Raw genomic sequence first — 19328 nt, 5'->3', positions numbered from 1 at the left:
CTCCAAAATGCAGGTGTTTCAGCCTAGCTTAGTGCTTTTTGTGGTGGTGGGGCAAGCCAGCAGAAAATACGGAGCGTTGCGCCGTTATTGGCTCAGTGTTCTGTCACTCATGGGGACACTACATCACCGCCAAGTCTAAGGGTTGAGCTCGAAAATTCTAGCCCCTTGGGTGCTGCCCTAGAGTTATATTAGAAGTGCACATGCAAGAAGGTTCAAGGTTATTGGCCACAGATAAAATTACATCAAATCACATTATACAGTAGCTTTAATTGGACTGATCATGTCAACATCATACTTTCAAAATCTTAGCTAGCAGTCATCATCATGAATCAAGTCGACAATCTACTGGCAAATCCTTTTCTATCCTTGTCATATGAAGAGAAATCATCGGCCATAAACATTACACAACAAGTTGGAAATCACAAATTCAACAATGAGTGGTTTAGAAGGAATCAGTGTGGCTGACTGCAAGTATTGCAAAGCAATCATTAGCCTACTATTCAGTGGAGTAGCTGTGTGGTCCCAAATCTAAGATTAAGGGTCTCTTTTCTCTAGTTTAAAATTATAAACATTCAACATTGGCTATGCTGTCAATGAAACATGATTTGTGCCGCGCTCAAAACAACTGTTAACTTGGAACTGCAAAATCTGAATTTAGTGAGTTCAAGACAACTGGGAACTCGGGAAAAACGAGCTACGACTGGGAAAATACATTTTGAACTTTCATCCAACTTGGAATTGTATATTCGGAACTCGGGCCTCTTTCTAGAGCTACGACATGAAGATCACTGACGTCATCACGATTCAACCTTTTTTTGTTGTTGAGGTCCCAGTTGTCTTGAAAGCACCATAAATCCAGAGAATGCCAGACTTTGATGACAAAGTTTGATGACAAAATTTGCCCACAAAGGAGTGCCGCGCCCCCTTCCTGTTCAAGTGAGCACAGCAGGTGAGTCCACAAATGTATTGTATGCTGCTGCATAAATTATACAATATGCCCGGGAGATATGTATACTGTATGTTTTTATTTTATATTTTTATTTTTTCAATTTTACCCCTTTTTCTCCCCAATTTCGTGGTATCCAATTGTTTAGTAGCTACTATCTTGTCTCATCGTTACAACTCCCATACGGGCTTGGGAGAGACAAAGGTTGAAAGTCATGCGTCCTCCGATACACAACCCAACCAAGCCGCACTGCTTTTTAACACAGCGCCATCCAACCAATGTGTCGGAGGAAACACCGTGCACCTGGCAACCGCCACAGGAGTCGCTGGTGCGCGATGAGACAAGGATTTCCCTACGAGCCAAACCCTCCCTAACCCGGGCGACGCTAGGCCAATTGTGGGTCGCCCCACGGACCTCCCGGTCGCGGCAGAGTCTCTGGTGGCACAGCTGGCGCTGCAGTACAGCACCCTTAACCACTGCGCCACCCGGGAGGCCCTACTAAGTGTATGTTGTGTAGTAAGCTGTTAGTAGCCCATGTGCCTCTCCCTAATAATTTTGTCTATTTTCACTTCTTAATTTTTTCTACTGTTCTGACTTGGTGGTGCACATGTACCCTATAACCTCTTTTTGATAAATGTAATCATTTAATATTTTAAGAGCTTTCATTGTCTGCTTATATGCCCCCTTTATTTATCCTATGGTCCCACCCACCCCCCCACCCCCAAGATTTACATGCTGAAATTGCCACTGCACCTGCTACCAAACCCCGTTCAAAGGCACTTAAATCTTTTGTCTTGCCCATTCAGTCTCTGAATGGCACACATAATCCATGTCTCAGTTGTCTCAAGGCTTAAAATCCTTCTCTAACCTGTCTTCTCCCCTTCATCTACCACTCCGTAACAGTCACATCTGTAGCCATGAAATGCTTTGAAAGACTGGTCATGGCTCACATCAACACCATTATCCCAGAAACTCTGGACCCACTCCAATTCGCATACCGCCCCAACACATCCACAGATTGCGCAAACTCTATTACATTCCACACTGCCCTTTCCCACCTGGACAAAAGGAACACCTACGTGAGAATGCTGTTCATTAACTACAGCTCAGTGTTCCAACATTTTAGTGACCTCCAAGCTCATCACTAAGCTAAGGACCCTGGGAATGAACACATCCCTCAGCAACTGGATCTTGGACTTCCTTACGGGCTTCCCCCAAGCGGTGAAGGTAGGTAACAACATATCGGCCACACTGACCATCAACACGGGCCCCCTCAGTTCCCTCCTGTTCACTCTTGACTGCACGGCCAGGCACGACTCCAACACCATCATTATGTTTGCTGACAACACAACGGTGGTAAGACTGATCACCGATGAAGATGAGGCAGCCTATAGGGAGGAGATCAGAGACCTGGCAGTGTGGTGCCAGGACAACAACCTCTCCTTCAACGTCAGAAAGACAAAAGGAGCTGATTGTGGAATACAAGAAAAGGAGGGGCGAGCATGCCCCCTCCACATTGATGGGGCTGTAGTAGAGCGGGTCAAGAGCTAGATCCTTGGAGTCCACATCACTAAGGAAGTAACATGGTTCACACACAACCACACAGATGTGAAGAGGGCACAACAGCACCTCTTCCCCCTCAGGAGGCTGAAAAGATTTGGCATGGCCTCTTAGATCCTCAAAAAGTTCTACAGCTGCACCATTGAGAGAATCTTGCCTGGCTGCATCAACGCTTGGTATGGAAACTGCAAGGCACGCGGCTGCAAGGCACTATAGAGGGTGGTGACTATGACTCAGTACATCACTGGGGCCGAGCTCCCAGCCACCCAAGCTATAGACTGTTCTATCTGCTATCGCATGGAAAACGGTACCAGTGCACCAAGTCTGAGACCAAAAGGACCCTGAACAGCTTCTACCCCCAAGCCATAAGAGTGCTAAATAGCTAATCAAATGGCTACCCGGACTACCTGCATTGACCTTTTTTTTAAAAACAAACTCTCTTGCACTGATTAGTCTTATGAAACCAAACATGTTCAGAGGAAAACTGAAATCTCTCATCTGGAACCCAGAGGGGGAATTTGCCATTTTACTACATTCAGGAGACTTTTTCAGTTTTCAGCCGTGTTACTTTAAGTGTTTCTGTAGTTGTTTCTCAAAATGATTACAGCTTCATCAAGGGACTTTCTTCACTGAGTTCCTCTATTATTTTAACCCACACTGCGTCACACATTCCACAGTTACAGTATGTGACATGACATTGATCCTGGACTGTGAGGACATAGGTAGGCCTGTTATCTGCGCTACTGCAGTAGGTTTACCTATTCTTCTGTGTCCTCTCAATGTCAGTATAGAGCTCTCCGTCTCGGCCTTGAATACATTGAGTTTGTCATTTATCTGTGAAGTAAGGTCAGATCCATTTCTAATGAGTCACAGACACACAAATATCATAACCCAAAGACATGCTAAGCTCTCACTATTACAATAACAGGGGAGGTTAGCATTTTTTGGGGGGGGTTGATATTTAAGGCTTTAACTTTTTTACTCATCATCATTCACAATTAATTTGGGATTATCCGTAATCATGGTAGCATCCACATTAATGTAGAAATGTTTAGAAACATATTCTTATTTACAATAAAAGTGACTCTCAAATGACGCAATACATTCTTTTCATGAATTTCAACAGGGCACAAAATAATCTGAAACACAACCAAAACAAAGAGCAAATGCATCCAACACATTTGTAGAGTCGCAAGCTTGATGTAGTCATTGCATACTATGAATATTGGACCAAATGCTTAATTTATCACTACTTTAATACACATAAGTGAATTAAATACTTTTGGGGACTATGTACAAAAAGTGTTGTAATTTCTAAACAGTTCAACCGATATGGATGAAAATACCCTCAAATTAAAGCTGACAGTCTGCACTTTAACCATTGTATCATTTAAAATCAAAAGTGCTGGAGAACAGAGCCAAAACAACAAGTGTGATTGTCCCAATACTTTTGGAGCTCACTCTCTCTGTGTGTGTGTACATATATACACTGCTCAAAACAATAAAGGGAACACTTAAACAACACAATGTAACTCCAAATCAATCACACTTCTGTGAAATCAAACTGTCCACTTAGGAACCAGCACTGATTGACAATACATTTCACATGCTGTTGTGCAAATGGAATAGACAACAGGTGGAAATTATAGGCAATTAGCAAGACACCCCCAATAAAGGAGTGGTTCTGCAGGTGGCGACCACAGACCACTTCTCAGTTCCTATGCTTCCTGGCTGATGTTTTGGTCACTTTTGAATGCTGGCGGTGCTTTCACTCTAGTGGTAGCATGAGATGGAGTCTACAACCCACACAAGTGGCTCAGGTAGTGCAGCTCATCCAGGACGGCACATCAATGTGAGCTGTGGCAAGAAGGTTTGCTGTGTCTGTCAGCATAGTGTCCAGAGCATGGAGGCGCTACCAGGAGACAGGCCAGTACATCAGGAGATGTGGAGGAGGCCATAGGAGGGCAACAACTCAGTACCAGGACCGCTACCTCCACCTTTGTGCAAGGAGGAGCACTGCCAGAGCCCTGCAAAATGACCTCCAGCAGGCCACAAATGTGCATGTGTCTGCTCAAACAGTCAGAAACAGACTCCATGAGGGTGGTATGAGGGCCCGACGTCCACAGGTGGGGGTTGTGCTTACAGCCCAACACCGTGCAGGACGTTTTTCATTTGCCAGAGAACACCAAGATTGGCAAATTCACCACTGGCGCCCTGTGCTCTTCACAGATGAAAGCAGGTTCACACTGAGCACATGTGACAGTCTGGAGACGCCGTGGAGAACGTTCTGCTGCCTGCAACATCCTCCAGCATGAACATCCACCACCTCATTAGGAGCATGCCCAGGCGTTGTAGGGAGGTCATACAGGCACGTGGAGGCCACACACACTCCTGAGCCTCATTTTGACTTGTTTTAAGGACATTACATCAAAGTTGGATCAGCCTGTAGTGTGTTTTTCCACTTTAATTTTGAGTGTGACTCCAAATCCAGACCTCCATGGGTTGATACATTTGATTTCCATTGATAATTTTTGTGTGATTTTGTTGTCAGCACATTCAACTATGTAAAGAAAAAAGTATTTAATAAGAATATTTCATTCATTCAGATCTAGGATGTGTTATTTTAGTGTTCCCTTTATTTTTTGGAGCAGTGTATATGTACACACACACATATATCTTTACATCTTTTAACTATTTAGCAGACGCTCTTATCCAGAGCAATTTACAGAAGTAAGTGTATAGACTTTGATAGTTATTTTTCTTAATTAAGAGTCATGAAACTCATGGCAGCCCGGCAGCAGGGGACATTGAGATTCTGATGCTATTTGAGGTGATCTCATTATCACAGGCCTGTTAGTTAATCCCAGAGATTAGGTGGCCAAATTGGCTCTTCACCTGGTCAGCTTTCATTGAAGCCTATTGAGTCTGAGCAGACTTGGTTCTGTGAAATACGACATAGAATTTCAAATACTGGTGCAGGATCCTCTGTCACCGACCATTTAAGTCTGACTTTAGCGAACAACCATTTTGGAGAAGTCTTTTTCAATGAACCACATCTGCGTCTAGGAAATTGAATAGCCTTGAGGCATATATCTCCCTTATTCCCTAGTTAGCTCTCTACTGATTTCTATTCATGAAGGTACCCAGTGTCTGTAATCAGGCCAGGTTAGGGTAATTAAATGGGGACAACAGCGAAAAGGCAAAAAAGACCACTTAATCTTCCCCATCTATGATTCTTGGGTCGAAACAAGCTTCCAAGTCTGGTCAATTAAAAAGAATACGGCAAGGTCTCAGATTTAAAGCATATTTTAATCACACATAATTAATCAACCGCTAGTTACAATGATCCACATAAATCTACTTAGATTCTGTTTCTATGATGGTCAAGAGGTATTATGACAGTGTTAAGCGGAACAGTGAGCAGTGATATAAAAAGGTATAAGTGATTTATTTCTTCTTCACTCTTGGAACAGTCACCTTAGCCTCGCTCTCAGCTGCCACCACTTAAATTGGGTCTATGAAGTGTAAAATATCTAGCTCCTGGACTTCGCACCAATGGGCCTCATTATTGATTCCTCCAAAAGGTTGAATCACAACCTTGTTAGCAGCTGAGGAAAAAGCTGGGGCATTTCATCTCCTTCATCCGCCGAGTGTGAAAGCTATGGTATCGCCACTAACTCATACGACTAATGCACAGGGGGCTCAAGGTTACAGTCCCTGTGTGAAGCTGCCGCACGTCAATTCCCTCCAGGCACTGATAGACAGTGGAACAGGGAAGAAGAACTGGGCTTCCCAGTTACACATTGACGTAAGTGTGTGAATTCTAGACTGTCTAGACGGCAGGGGAGATCCATTCTAGATTTCTCACCACCTCTTCCTCATAATAAGTGAGAAACAGACACATTTCTAAGACAAAAGGTTTGAGATTGAGAACATTTGGACTTGAAATGCTGCACTAACACAGTTCATGACGAGAGTCATGGACATGCAGATTCTATAGAAAATCTAGTACCATTTCACAGTTGTACTTTCCTACTGAAATACATGCTTCATCCGTAAAAAAAAACCTGCTCAACCTTAAGTCATATCATACAACATTTGGCAATTCATTCTCTACAAGTAATTTGTTTTTATGTGAGTGCCATACAGTATATACAGAGTATAAAAAAAACAAAATACACCTGCTCTTTCCATGACAGACTGACCAGGTGAATCCAGGTGAAAATGATGATCCCATATTGATGTCACTTGTTAAATCCACTTCAAATTGTTGTAGGTGAAGGGGAAGAGACAGGTTAAAGAATTATATTTAAGCCTGGAGACAATTGAGACATGGATTGTGTATGTGTGCCATTCAGAGGGTGAATGGGCAAGACAGAAGATTTAAGTACCTTTGAACGGGGTATGGTAGTAGGTGCCAGGCGCACCGGTTTGTGTCAAGAACTGCAACGCTGCTGGGTTTTTCACAGCCAACAATTTCCTGTGTGTATCAAGAATGGTCTACCACCCAAAGGACATCCAGCCAACTTGACACAACTGTGGGAAGCATTAGCGACAACATGGGCCAGCATCCCTGTGGAACACTTGACAACTTGTAGAGTCCACGCCCTGACAAATTTAGTCTGTTCTGGGCGCAACTCAATATTATGAAGGTCTTCCTAATGTATACTCAGTGTACAACTGCTTTGGAAAAGTGTGAAAGGTCTGTATTACCACAACTGTTTGCCTATGTCTATGTAGCGTGGTGAGGAATCAGTCATTCCAGTGTGACAGTCTGAGGTTGCCTCATCCTGAGAGTAGACTATCAGACAGTATACTGATATTACAACTGGACTCTGGAACTGTACTCAAATGGACTCATTTACTGCTCTGTTGCTGAAATATCTCAAGATGAAACGTCCACCAGTTTGGCTTTGAAAATATAACTGTCATTTTGATCGTCATGGAACCAGTTCCATTTCGGACTCTAAAACCCTTCACTTAGCCCTTACCCATTCGGTGTTCACAGAAGACTAGATACAGAGTAAGTAAAAGGGACATGGTGGAGGCGAACCACAAATGTTTATTTCCAAATCGACCCCTAGGCTCAACCCCCTATGCATGTGTGTAGACCTGAAAGGATTGGAGAGCAATATCAGAGGGAAACGTGGCACTATTAACATATTGCATAATCCAATCCTCTCACATCTACACAAAGTGCCTAAGGGTCAGATTTGGGATTAGGCAGCCAATTTTACAGGCTAGGTGGCTCTACTGTTATATTGACTATACAGACATTTTTGTTTTTTAATCTGAGGTAGGAGCTAGGGGAGGGGGCTACAGAAATTAATCTCCGCAGTGTTGACAAGCCAAACAAATAGGAAACAACTGATTATCCTAGTTCCTATTCACACCGTCAAACCTTAATGACAAACGGGCAAAACAACTGCTCTGAGGCTCATTCATTTTTCCATTAAATTATAGACAAATCATGAACACAAGAAATATCCATGTGATGTTACACACCCAAATTTAAGAATCCACTGATTAATAGTCAAATACTTTGGTAGAGAACTACAGTACCAGTCAAAAGTTTAGACACACCTACTCATTCAAGGGTTTTTCTTTATTTGTATTATTTTCTACATTGTAGAAAAATAGTGAAGACATCAAAACTATGAAATGACACATGTGGAATCATGTAGTAACCAAAAAAGTGTTAAACAAATCTTAATAGATTTTAGATTCTTCAAAGTAGCCACCCTTTCCCTTGATGACAGCTTTGCACACTTTTGGCACTCTCAACCAGCTTCACCTGAAATGCTTTTCCAGCAATCTTGAAGGAGTTCCCACATATGCTGAGTACTTGCTGGCTGCTTTTCCTTCACTCTGCGGTCCAACTCATCCCAAACCACCTCAATTGGGTTGAGGTCAGGTGATTGTGGAGGCCAAGTCATCTGATGTAGCACTCCATTATGCTCCTGCTTGGTCAAGTATCCATTACACAGCCTGGAGGTTTGTTGGGTCATTATCCTGTTGAAAGACAAATGATAGTCCCACTAAGCGCAAACCAGCTGGGATGGCGTATCGCTGCAGAATGCTGAAAGCTTGCCTTGAACTCTAAATAAATCACAGTGTCACCAGCAAAGCAGCCCACACTATCACACCTCCTCCTCCATGCTTCACGGTGGGAACCACATGCCGAGATCATCCGTTCACCTTCTCTGCATCTCTCAAAGATGTGGCTAAAAATCAGACCAAAGGACAGATTTCCACCGGTCTAATATCCATTGCTAGTGTTTCTTGGCCCAAGCAAGTCTATTCTTATTATTGGTGTCCTTTAGTAGTGGTTTCTTTGCAGCAATTCGACCATGAAGGCCTGATTCACGCAGTCTCCTCTGAACAGTTGATGTTGAGATGTGTCTTGTACTTGAACTCTGTGAAGCATTTATTTGGGATGCAATTTCTGAGGCTGGTAACTCTAATGAACTTATCCTCTGCAGCAGAGGTAACTCTGGGTCTTCCTTTCCTGTTGTGGTCCTCATGAGAGCCAGTTTCATCATAGCGCTTGATGGTTTTTGCGACTGCACTTGAAGACACTTTCAAAGTTGATGAAATGTTCCATATTGACTGACCTTCATGTCTTAAAGTAACGATGTACTGTCATTTCTCTTTGCTTAATTGAGCGGTTCTTGCCATAATATGGACTTGGTGTTTCACCAAAAAGGGGTATCTTCTGTATACCACCCCTACCTTGTCACAACACAACTGATTGGCTCAAACCTAGAAATTTCCAAAAAGTACTTTTAACAAGGCACATCTGTTAATTAAAATGCATTCCAAATAGCTACCTCATGAAGCTGGTTGAGAGAATGCCACGAGTGTGCAAAGCTGTCATCAAGGCAAAGGGTGTTCAAACTTGACTGGAAATGTATATTAATAATATGAATACATTTTATTTCTAATACAAACAATAGAAAAAGACAACTCCTTAAATTTATTCAGAAATGGTTAATGCTAAAGTAGGCTAGTTTGTTTTTTGGCAGTAGAACATGTGGACTACGGAATAAGATGATAGATATATTAGTGGTAGGTTAAAAAAATATATAAGTTACTTTAGTTCAGGCTTTCTTGTGGGAATAAGGCACCTTGCTGTAAAGTGAAAGATCAAAATATAGCGAGAGAGGAAGGAACAGCAGTGACAGAGCTCCGTGATTCAACGCACCATCAGTGAAAAAATGAAGAGTCCATACCATCAAAGGGGAAACGGATCCTAAAACTACTTTGTCATTGAAAAACATAAGGTTACATTACTTGCACCAGAGTGCGTTTTCTGAAGATGAAAAAGATGAATGGAAATGAACATGTCCACTTTAGAGCATTTCCCTGGTGGAGAAATAATATCCCTACGAAAAAAGAAAAAAAATCCCCCTCACATCAGGAATGGGGAGTTTGAGATATAAATCGTATACTTTACAGGGGAAGAAGAAAAAACAAAAGAAAACAATATCCACCAGCATAAACATATAGTCAGGAACATTGACTTCCCTAGCAGTGTTCAGTCTACCATAGCCCTTGCAGGTAGCGTTGTAACCCCAGCGTGCCGCGGTAATTATTGGGGAGGGGTGGGAGAGTGATGAGTGTTGTTGTGGGAAAGAGCACCAAGGCTGAGCGGCTGGGCCCCAGACGCATAGAGTCCGTAATCTCAGAAATAGAATCAATCAGAGAGATGGAGTGCAGCCATCAACTCCCCGCCGTCACCAATACTTTTCAAAACAAGGCGCTGCCTCGGTGGTTGGAGCAGCCCGGTGCTGGCTTCTTCGATCTGAACCACACCTCTGCTCGGGGGTCAAGGTAGTAACCCCCTGTGCAGTCCCAGCACCAAACCCCCCCCCATGAGATCCTTTTTATTTACTGTTAGAGGTGCCGGACTAGGCATCGATCACTGATTGTCTGACTGCCAAACACAGCAATGAACATGAACACCGCCTTAAACATTGTGAAAATGTTCTTGGCCTGTTTCTTAAACAGCGACCTGGAGATGGAACAAATACTAAGCAATATAATAGGCCTAATATTTTCTTGGCTGGTTTTTATCTACAGAGTAAATACAACATTCACAGTCAGTCATTTCATATTCCAACAGTTTGAGGCACTGGTTATTATTGCAGACAAAGACAGGTGGGGTGGCCCCTGCACTACTGACCAGGAAACAACTTATTTAGTCTCCCCCTCTGTGACCAGGCCGCCACATAATGAGAGTGGTCCATAGACACTTGCGGATCAGAGTGTAGGCCTCCACAAAAAGAGAACACACACACGACTTTGAATCCTCTGTAGCCCTCCAGGCCCCTCCACACTGTAGACGAAACAGACATGAGACCCAAAACGGCATCGCCGTCCGTCCCCTCCTCAGTCAGACTTGTCCTTCTTCTTGCCTCCTCCAATAGGAACTTTATTGGCCACAGCTGAGCCTACTGCAGACACGCATCCAGCTACAGCACACACCCCTCCTTTCACCAGCCCCACCCCAATGCCAGGTACAGCGGCCACTGAGGTGACAGCGGTCTTGGTCAGGTCGAAGCTCTTCCCTCCTATCCAGGCCACCCCACCCACAGTGGCTCCCACAGCACCTTTAGTGACACTGAAGAGTCCTCCAGTCACTCTGGAGAACATGCCTGGCTGGGGCGCGGGGTGATCCTTGTTACCGTCTGATGAGAGACAATGGGGTGTTATTGTTGAGAGAAGTTAAGCAGAGGAACAGAGCAACTTCCCCAGTTTATGGAAAAAGCTCTCTGTTCCACATTGTACAGACAGTGCCACAATAGAATGATGAATAGGCTCCTACATGGAAGTTTGTGTCATTGAACCATGTCTTCTGCTTAGAATGGTCTATTGTGACCACATGATAGAGTAATAGCTCCACTAGAAAGATAAAGCTAAATATAGCTACGATGGCCCTCAATAGCCCTCATTGCTTCTAATGACAAAGGTATCAGTGTGTGGTGGGCTAGACAGAAACTGTAGAGCCACTAACAATGCAGAAGATGGAACGGTAATGCCACCTATTGGTACAAATAAAAATGCCTCAGACATATTAAGATTCACTCAGACATCGAATTTGTGAGGACATTAAAAAAAGTTCAGGTTTACTGTAGTTAGGCCTATTAATAAGATCTTCAGTGATAGGATGGCATTCAAGTTACTGTTACGTAGCCTCCTACATTACGGAGTGTCAGTGTACAATATGTGTTATCATTGTCCATTCAATGTTCATCAGCTTGTTTTTGGCAACTAAAGAGACTGAACTGACCTGCTGGATGCTCATCTTTGAGGTATGCTGGGATTTCATCCTGCTCTTGCTGCTTGCTTTGACTCATCTTCCCTCTAGGCAGGAGAGAAAACAGGTAAAGTCAACCAATTCATTATCTCTTAAGTAGGCTATATCATTACTTCTTCCCAAATGAGGCACCATAGAGCATACATTTTGCCTCTGGCAGTTGGGCGTTAGGTTAGGTAAGTTCTTGAAAAACAAGGTGGGGAAGGATTGCCTTTGGACTAACCATTCCTCTGTCTGACTTTAAGCCAGGGTGTGCTGCCTGCTTCTAACAACGCCAAACAAGGCAGACCTGTTTACTGTTGAAGCACAGAGAATAAGTGGGCTCTCAGCTATGTTCAACTCAACAAGATGAAAATCAAGAAATTTACAGAACATGGAATTCATTTATTTTACTCAATTGGTAGCTTTTTTTTTGTTCTTATCTGACAGAGCTGCAAAGTAGGATCACGAAGACATTTCAAGACCGGAGCGACAAGTTACTGGCACCAAACAGAAGATATGCACATGATAGTAATACAAAGACATGATAAAGCCTAATTCTTAAGAAGGGAAGCCTTGAACAGAGTCAACATAAGTCATATGCTTGCTGAGGACCATTGAACATGATCTTAGGGCCTAATTAGTGTTGTAGAAACATGTGTTGTTCAACAGCTCTATGTGCATGTAGCCTGTAGGGCATTCCTATGTGGCAGTTACAGTGGCATCAAACTGTACTTCACACTACAGTAAACTAGCCTCGTCTATAAGCAAACTTCGCTCTTCACGTGCCCCCCACAGTTCAACATAGCACACTCACAGATACACCATGGTGTAAAAGCTTTAATTATCATATTTATTTTAGGCATAGCACTAGTCTGGAAATTAGAAATGGACCAAAAAATATCTAGGTGCTGGATAGAGTACCTTCATTTCACCGTAAAAGGGTTAGGGGTCCAGTTGTGCTTAAGTAAGCAACAATTGAAGACCATTAATAAAGCCACCTTTTAGGCCTAGTTAGGCATAGAGCCAAGCTGGTATGAATATAGTTTCAGTAGACAGAATGTGTGGTACCTAACTCAGATATGTGGAGATGGAGACAATTTAATAAATTAAATCTATTCACACTTACATTTAAGTACTAGCTACTTGAAAATCGTTTGGTGAGCATAATGAACATCCAAAAGACGTTCAATCTAAAATACTTAAGATAAATAAGAGTTGTTATTTAGCTGGGTATGGTCACTGACGTGGCAGCAGGCTGCCAATGTCATTCGGCTAACTCCAAAACTATTGAGTGTTTAGATGACATACACACTTGTTACAGTACATAATTAATGTCCTGTTTGAAAAATATCAGATTACTTAGCTAGCTGTGTACTATTATCTGATGAATACAAATAGTAATACTTGCAAGCCATAACCCAACCAAACTGTGTTCCAACTGAGTTTGACAAGCTAGCTAGGCTAGTTAGCATGCTCAATTGTAAGGCTAGCATAGATGGTTAGTTAGCTTTATGTTTTAGCAAAATAGCTATCCTCTCATTCAATTAGCTAGCTCAATTTGAAACAAAACGTTCTACTTGAAACAGTTGTCTGAATATATATATATATATATATATAATAGTTTCAAATTAGCTAGTTAGTGGGGCAAGGGCGAAAAGCAACTTTGTTAGCAAACTTTTTACTAGCTAGCTAGCGAAATCACTCATATTGGAAACTGCATGGATAGCTAACGTTAGCTAACTAACAGTAGCTAGATCAATTGCAAACTAGTTAACGCTAATTTATTTTGAGATTGCAAGGGTAAAATGGCTTTTTCCTTTTGTATCTTATAACACGTTTATATAAATCGATTGTCTTAAATTATCGCGCGTTAAAAGTAAAATTACCTTGTTTTTTCTGTCTGTTCTCTGACGTTGCAGCTATACTCAACTGTCAGCAACGTTTTTTTTTTCTTAGGAACAAACTAGCTACAATGGAGATGACTCAAGTAGCCAGTAAACGAGGTACTTTGCCACAAGAAATACAAGATCATACTAAGTAAATGGCACGGTAGAATAGAAAACAATGTATAAGTATAATACAGGAACAATTTATAGTCCAATATTTAGTGTTTTGGGGAAACGGGATAAATGTTTACATTTAGTAATTAGCTTTTATCAGAGTCTGGTAGCAGTAGTTGTGTGTGTAGCATGAATGTATGCTACAGTGCAGGTGGTCAGCCCAGTTCACATGTTCAGCAGTCTGATAGTTTCTGTCTACAAGCCGTCTGAGCCTGTTGGTGTTAGACCTCATGCGCGTATACAGTCTGCCCGATATTAACGGGGTGGAGCAGCTCAGGGCTGTGGTGGCATAACTTGGCACATTTTCCAACGTAGTAGTACAAATGTTGTCTTTGAAAAAGGCCATATGCTAATCTTTCAAGGTGTCGATTTATATAAATGTAGCTCTACAATGATAACGGGGTATAATTTAACGTACGTAATGCATAAGTTGCTATTTTTTTCTATTTGCATATTAAACAGGCAACCACTAGATGACAGCTGAGATAATGCACTTTGAACCTGATACTGCAATATGCGACAATCTTGTCAATGTAATGCATAGTATGTGCAGTCACGGACAGGTTGTGGTCCCATTGACAAAGGTTGATTTACATTAGTCAATTAAGATACTCCTACCCATCATAATTAATGGTGCAAGATGCAGTTTAAGGCTTCACTACAGTCAAGTAGTCAGAATGCACACAATTTTCTGGGCAGATGTACCAACAACTCCCACCATCTTGTCAAGGCTAATCTTCCATGACACCCACAAAGCTTATGCGCCATTCCAGGACCTTTTCATTCCAGTTATACACATTCACACCTGCCAACCAAATCGTCTGCTTTATCAAGTAAAAAAAAAAATCAAAAGTAAATGACACATGCAAGAATTCAAACACTGAGTTTTATTATAAGTAGACACGAGGCTGCTTGGAGAACAAGTAGAAATGCTGGTTGGGAGGCAGATTTAGTATTCATCCTCTTCCGCCTCACAACCAGCACCAGAGTCTGCCCCCACCTCTTCATAATCCTTCTCCAGAGCAGCCATGTCCTCTCTGGCCTCAGAGAACTCCCCCTCCTCCATGCCTTCACCCACATACCAGTGCACAAAGGCCCGCCTGGCATACATCAGGTCAAACTTGTGGTCCAGACGACTCCAAGCCTCTGCAATAGCTGTGGTGTTACTCAGCATGCACACAGCTCTCTGCACCTTGGCCAGATCACCCCCAGGCACAACAGTAGGCGGCTGGTAGTTGATCCCCACCTTGAAACCTGTCGGACACCAATCCACAAATTGGATGGATTTGCGGGTCTTGATGTGGGCGATGGCTGCGTTGACATCTTTGGGCACCACGTCACCACGGTACAGCAAGCAGCAGGCCATGTACTTGCCATGCCTGGGATCACACTTTACCATCTGGTTAGCCGGTTCAAAGCAGGCATTTGTGATCTCAGGAACAGAGAGTTGCTCGTGATAGGCCCTTTCTGCTGAGATGATGGGAGCATAAGTGACCAGGGGGAAGTGGATACGGGGATAAGGAACCAGGTTGGTCTGGAACTCTGTCAGATCCACATTGAGTGCGCCATCAAAGCGCAAAGAGGCAGTAATTGAGGAGACGATCTGGGCAACGAGGCGGTTCAGATTGGTGTAAGATGGACGCTCCACACCAAGATTACGCTTGCAGATGTCAAAGATGGCCTCATTGTCCACCATGAAAGAGCAATCCGAGTGCTCCAGAGTGGTATGAGTTGTCAGGATGGAGTTGTAGGGCTCCACAACTGCTGTGGACACTTGGGGTGCAGGGTAGACTGAGAATTCCAGTTTGGACTTCTTCCCGTAATCTACAGACAGGCGCTCCATTAAGAGCGAAGCGAAGCCAGAGCCAGTCCCACCTCCAAAACTATGAAATATAAGGAATCCTTGTAGTCCAATGCACAGGTCAGCCTGAGGAAAATGAGCACTCATTAACAATTCATCCAAATTGCACCATGGTGGGACTTGCAACTAGAGAGTGAACCACTCACCATTTTACGCATTCTGTCCAGTACAGATTCCACAATCTCCTTGCCAATTGTGTAATGGCCACGTGCGTAGTTATTGGCAGCATCCTCCTTGCCACTGATGAGTTGTTCAGGGTGATAAAGCTGACGGTAGTGTCCATTCCTTATTTCATCTAGAATACATTATATTGGCATATGCAGAAAAGACAAGTAGTGATATATATTTTCTCAACTAGGTGCTGTACAAACAATTCAAGATAATACATGTCAATGTACGCCATGCCATTTCTTACCATTGGGGTTGTGGAGCTAGCTATACAACTATATGTTCCTTACCCACAACTGTAGGCTCCAAATCTATGAAGACAGCCCTGGGAACATATTTCCCACTGCCAGTCTCACTGAAGAAGGTACCAAACGAGGAATCAGCCAGGGAAGCAGTACTGGATTCATGTAGTCTCCCATCTGGTTGGAAACCATGCTCCAGGCAATACAACTCCCAACATGCATTGCCCATCTGGACACCTGCTTGACCAATGTGTATAGAAATGCACTCCCTCTGTCAAGACAAGAGTAACTGAATTTTAAGTGCATAGCCTACCATTTTCAAACTGTGCTATATTGCATGTTGTAGCCCAACTATTTGGGGTCATGACAGAGTTGCTCAACTTAAAATGCACTTTTGGCCTGAATACTAGTGCAAACCACAGGTTGGTGCACCTTAATTGGGGAAGATAGGCTCATGCAATGGCTGTAGCAGAATGGTATCAAATACAAGACACAGTTTCCATGCATTTGATGCAGTCCCAACCATTAAAAGCCATCCTCTCTGCAATACCCTCCACTGGAACAGACATAACTCCAGAGAAAAGCTCAAAATGCATATTAGATTAGAAAAGATCACTAAATTAGTAAGATGCCAAAGCATTGTAGTAAACTTCAGCTCACCATTGTTCAGCAGCTACAAATGGAATATAATTGAGGAATGAACACTTGACCAAATCCTGAAACAGTTCAACAGATTCTTCATGTAAATCACAAGTGCAAACAGTCAAAAATATTTCATATCAACCATTAAGTTTTAGCTAAACCAGATTTGTCAAAACCACACCACAAGAGCCCACTAACCTAAAACACAAAACAAATTGTAAAATGGGCCTGGCTTATAGATACTTCAGCAATCAATTGTGGGGGTGTGGCTTTCAATTGAAATTGATTTAAAGGGCTAATGTCATTTTTAGCTACCAAGTTGTACCTAACAATAGGGTGATATCAGGTTATACTATTGCCCCCCCCCCCAAATTCAAATCTGGATCTCCAAGCTAGTATCACTGCTTTTTTTTTATTATTCCCCTCTAATCATGGACTGACTTATCAAATCAAATCAAATCAAATGTATTTATATAGCCCTTCGTACATCAGCTGATATCTCAAAGTGCTGTACAGAAACCCAGCCTAAAACCCCAAACAGCAAGCAATGCAGGTGTAGAAGCACGGTGGCTAGGAAAAACTCCCTAGAAAGGCCAAAACCTAGAAAGAAACCTAGAGAGGAACCAGGCTATGTGGGGTGGCTAGTCCTCTTCTGGCTGTGCCGGGTGGAGATTATAACAGAACATGACCAAGATGTTCAAATGTTCATAAATAATTAATTAATATAATGTCAGAGGGAAATAAAAGGCACTACACAGTTTCTCCATTGAATTCTGTTGTTGTTGTCAAGGACAATGATGAATCATTGTCTGGGAAACCCGCTCATAGTCTTCCGTAACAGGCCTGATGGGCAGGAGGTTAGGTAAGTCCATCTGCCACCCTGACCTGTCAAGCCACCCTGGTAGACCTCAAAAAGCAGGTGACATGAACAGGGCTCAGCAGAAGTTTTGTACCCTTAAATGGTTTTGTTGTAATTATTGACATTTAATGGATGATATTGTAGGGTCTACACTTATTTCCCCACTCTCCCTTTCTTTCTATGACACCAACATTATGTGTACCATTTGTATCTATATACTGAATTCCAGGTTTGAACATGATGGTGATTCTGGGATTTGGCTTTCTGGCCACATTACTGGTGCGATATAGATTCAGAAGATCTGGATTTACCCTCCTGGTGGCAGCGATGGCTGTGTAGTGGGCAGTTATCCTAAATGGCTTTGAGTCTTTGTAGTACAGAGGAAATATCTGGTTTTTGGTTTTACTTGGCTTCGTTCAATTTGTTTCAAAGCTAAAACAACTAAATCTATAGGATTGTAATGTCAACACACAGGCAGGGTCCCTGAATACCATCATGCTGCTCCACATCTTTGGGTCCATCTTTGGACTGATGATGTCAAGAGTCTTCAACCAAGAAGGATTCAAGCAACAGCTTGAGAAAGAGAAAATGGTCAGCAAGGTGAATGTATTGTCCTTAATAGGTATGTACATAGCCAAATGCTAAGTGCTCCACCAATCACTTGTTTGTTGGTATGTATTCTATACAACACTAGAATATTCAAATCTGTCATGAGAAGTAATCAATATGGCAGTTAAAATGAACATATTAAAGGAATTATTCACCCATTTTAGAAAATGATACGTTGGTTTCCTTACCCTAAGTTGTCTATGGACAAGGTAAGACAGCAATTTATGCTTTGGTTTTGTGCCCAGATAGTTGGTTACATCTTGCCTGTGCTCTCCAGGGAGGTACTGTGTTCCTGTGGAGGTTCTGGCACAGTTTTAAATATGTGCCTATGGACCATCCTGGTAGGGGGAGGAGGCTGAGAGCTCTCTACAGCACCTAATGGCCCTGACAATTAGTGCCCTCACAGCTTCCGGTGTCACTGTGCTCAACAGCCCCAATGGAAAATTGAACATGGTAAAGATTAACTGAACATTTTCTGATAGTCAGAGGGATGTCAGAGGTGGGTTAGGTCAGAGAGCAGTACCAGGATCCATTAAACCATCAGACATAACATGTAGAACAGAAGAACCATGATCAAACAGATGGAAAGATGGTCTTAGAAAACATCTACCAGAAAAAGTCTTAAAAGGTATTATAAATACATCAAAACCCAATCATCTTTAAGTAAAGACTCATACCAGCTAATATCAAAGTATTTAGACCCCTTCACTTTTTCCAAATTCTAAAATTGATAACCGGTAAATCTTTTTTTTCCATCAATCTACACACAATGCCCCATAATGACAAAGCTAAAACAGGTTTTTAGACATTTTTGCAAATGTATTACAAATAAAAAAACTGAAATACCTTTTTTACATAAGTATTCAGACCCTTTGCTATGAAACTCGAAATTGAGCTCAGGTGCATCCTATTTCCATTGATCATCCTTGAGATGTTTCTACAACTTTATTGGAGTCCACCTGTGGTAAATTCAATTAATTGGACATTATTTGGAATGGCACACACCTGTCTATATAAGGTCCAACGGTTGACAGTGCATGTCAGAGCAAAAACCAAGCCATGAGGTCGAAGGAATTGTCC

At 42.4% G+C, this 19328-nt stretch overlaps 2 protein-coding genes and 1 pseudogene across 2 annotated transcripts; 1 reads left to right on the top strand and 2 right to left on the bottom strand.

The window, feature by feature from the left end:
- Positions 1-9272: 9272 nt before the first annotated feature.
- On the bottom strand, positions 9273-13848 carry LOC110497837 (transmembrane protein 263). The gene is made up of 3 exons (XM_021574264.2): positions 13694-13848; positions 11799-11872; positions 9273-11196 (listed from the first exon to the last, which is right to left on the bottom strand). The coding sequence occupies exons 2-3, from the start codon at positions 11863-11865 to the stop codon at positions 10898-10900; spliced, it is 366 nt and encodes a 121-aa protein (XP_021429939.2). The 5' UTR covers positions 11866-11872; positions 13694-13848; the 3' UTR covers positions 9273-10897.
- On the top strand, positions 11949-18716 carry LOC118936835 (annotated as a pseudogene).
- LOC110497829 (tubulin alpha chain) lies at positions 14469-16981 on the bottom strand. Its single transcript, XM_021574253.2, has 4 exons — positions 16799-16981; positions 16187-16409; positions 15875-16023; positions 14469-15794 (listed from the first exon to the last, which is right to left on the bottom strand). Exons 1-4 carry the CDS (start codon positions 16799-16801, stop codon positions 14817-14819), a joined length of 1353 nt encoding a protein of 450 aa, XP_021429928.1. The 5' UTR covers positions 16802-16981; the 3' UTR covers positions 14469-14816.
- Positions 18717-19328: the final 612 nt, after the last annotated feature.

Source organism: Oncorhynchus mykiss, chromosome 2, assembly GCF_013265735.2.
Source record: "Oncorhynchus mykiss isolate Arlee chromosome 2, USDA_OmykA_1.1, whole genome shotgun sequence".
NCBI lineage: Eukaryota > Metazoa > Chordata > Actinopteri > Salmoniformes > Salmonidae > Oncorhynchus > Oncorhynchus mykiss.
Note: the sequence above shows the minus strand (reverse complement) of the source record. Positions and strands in the feature narration are given on the sequence as shown.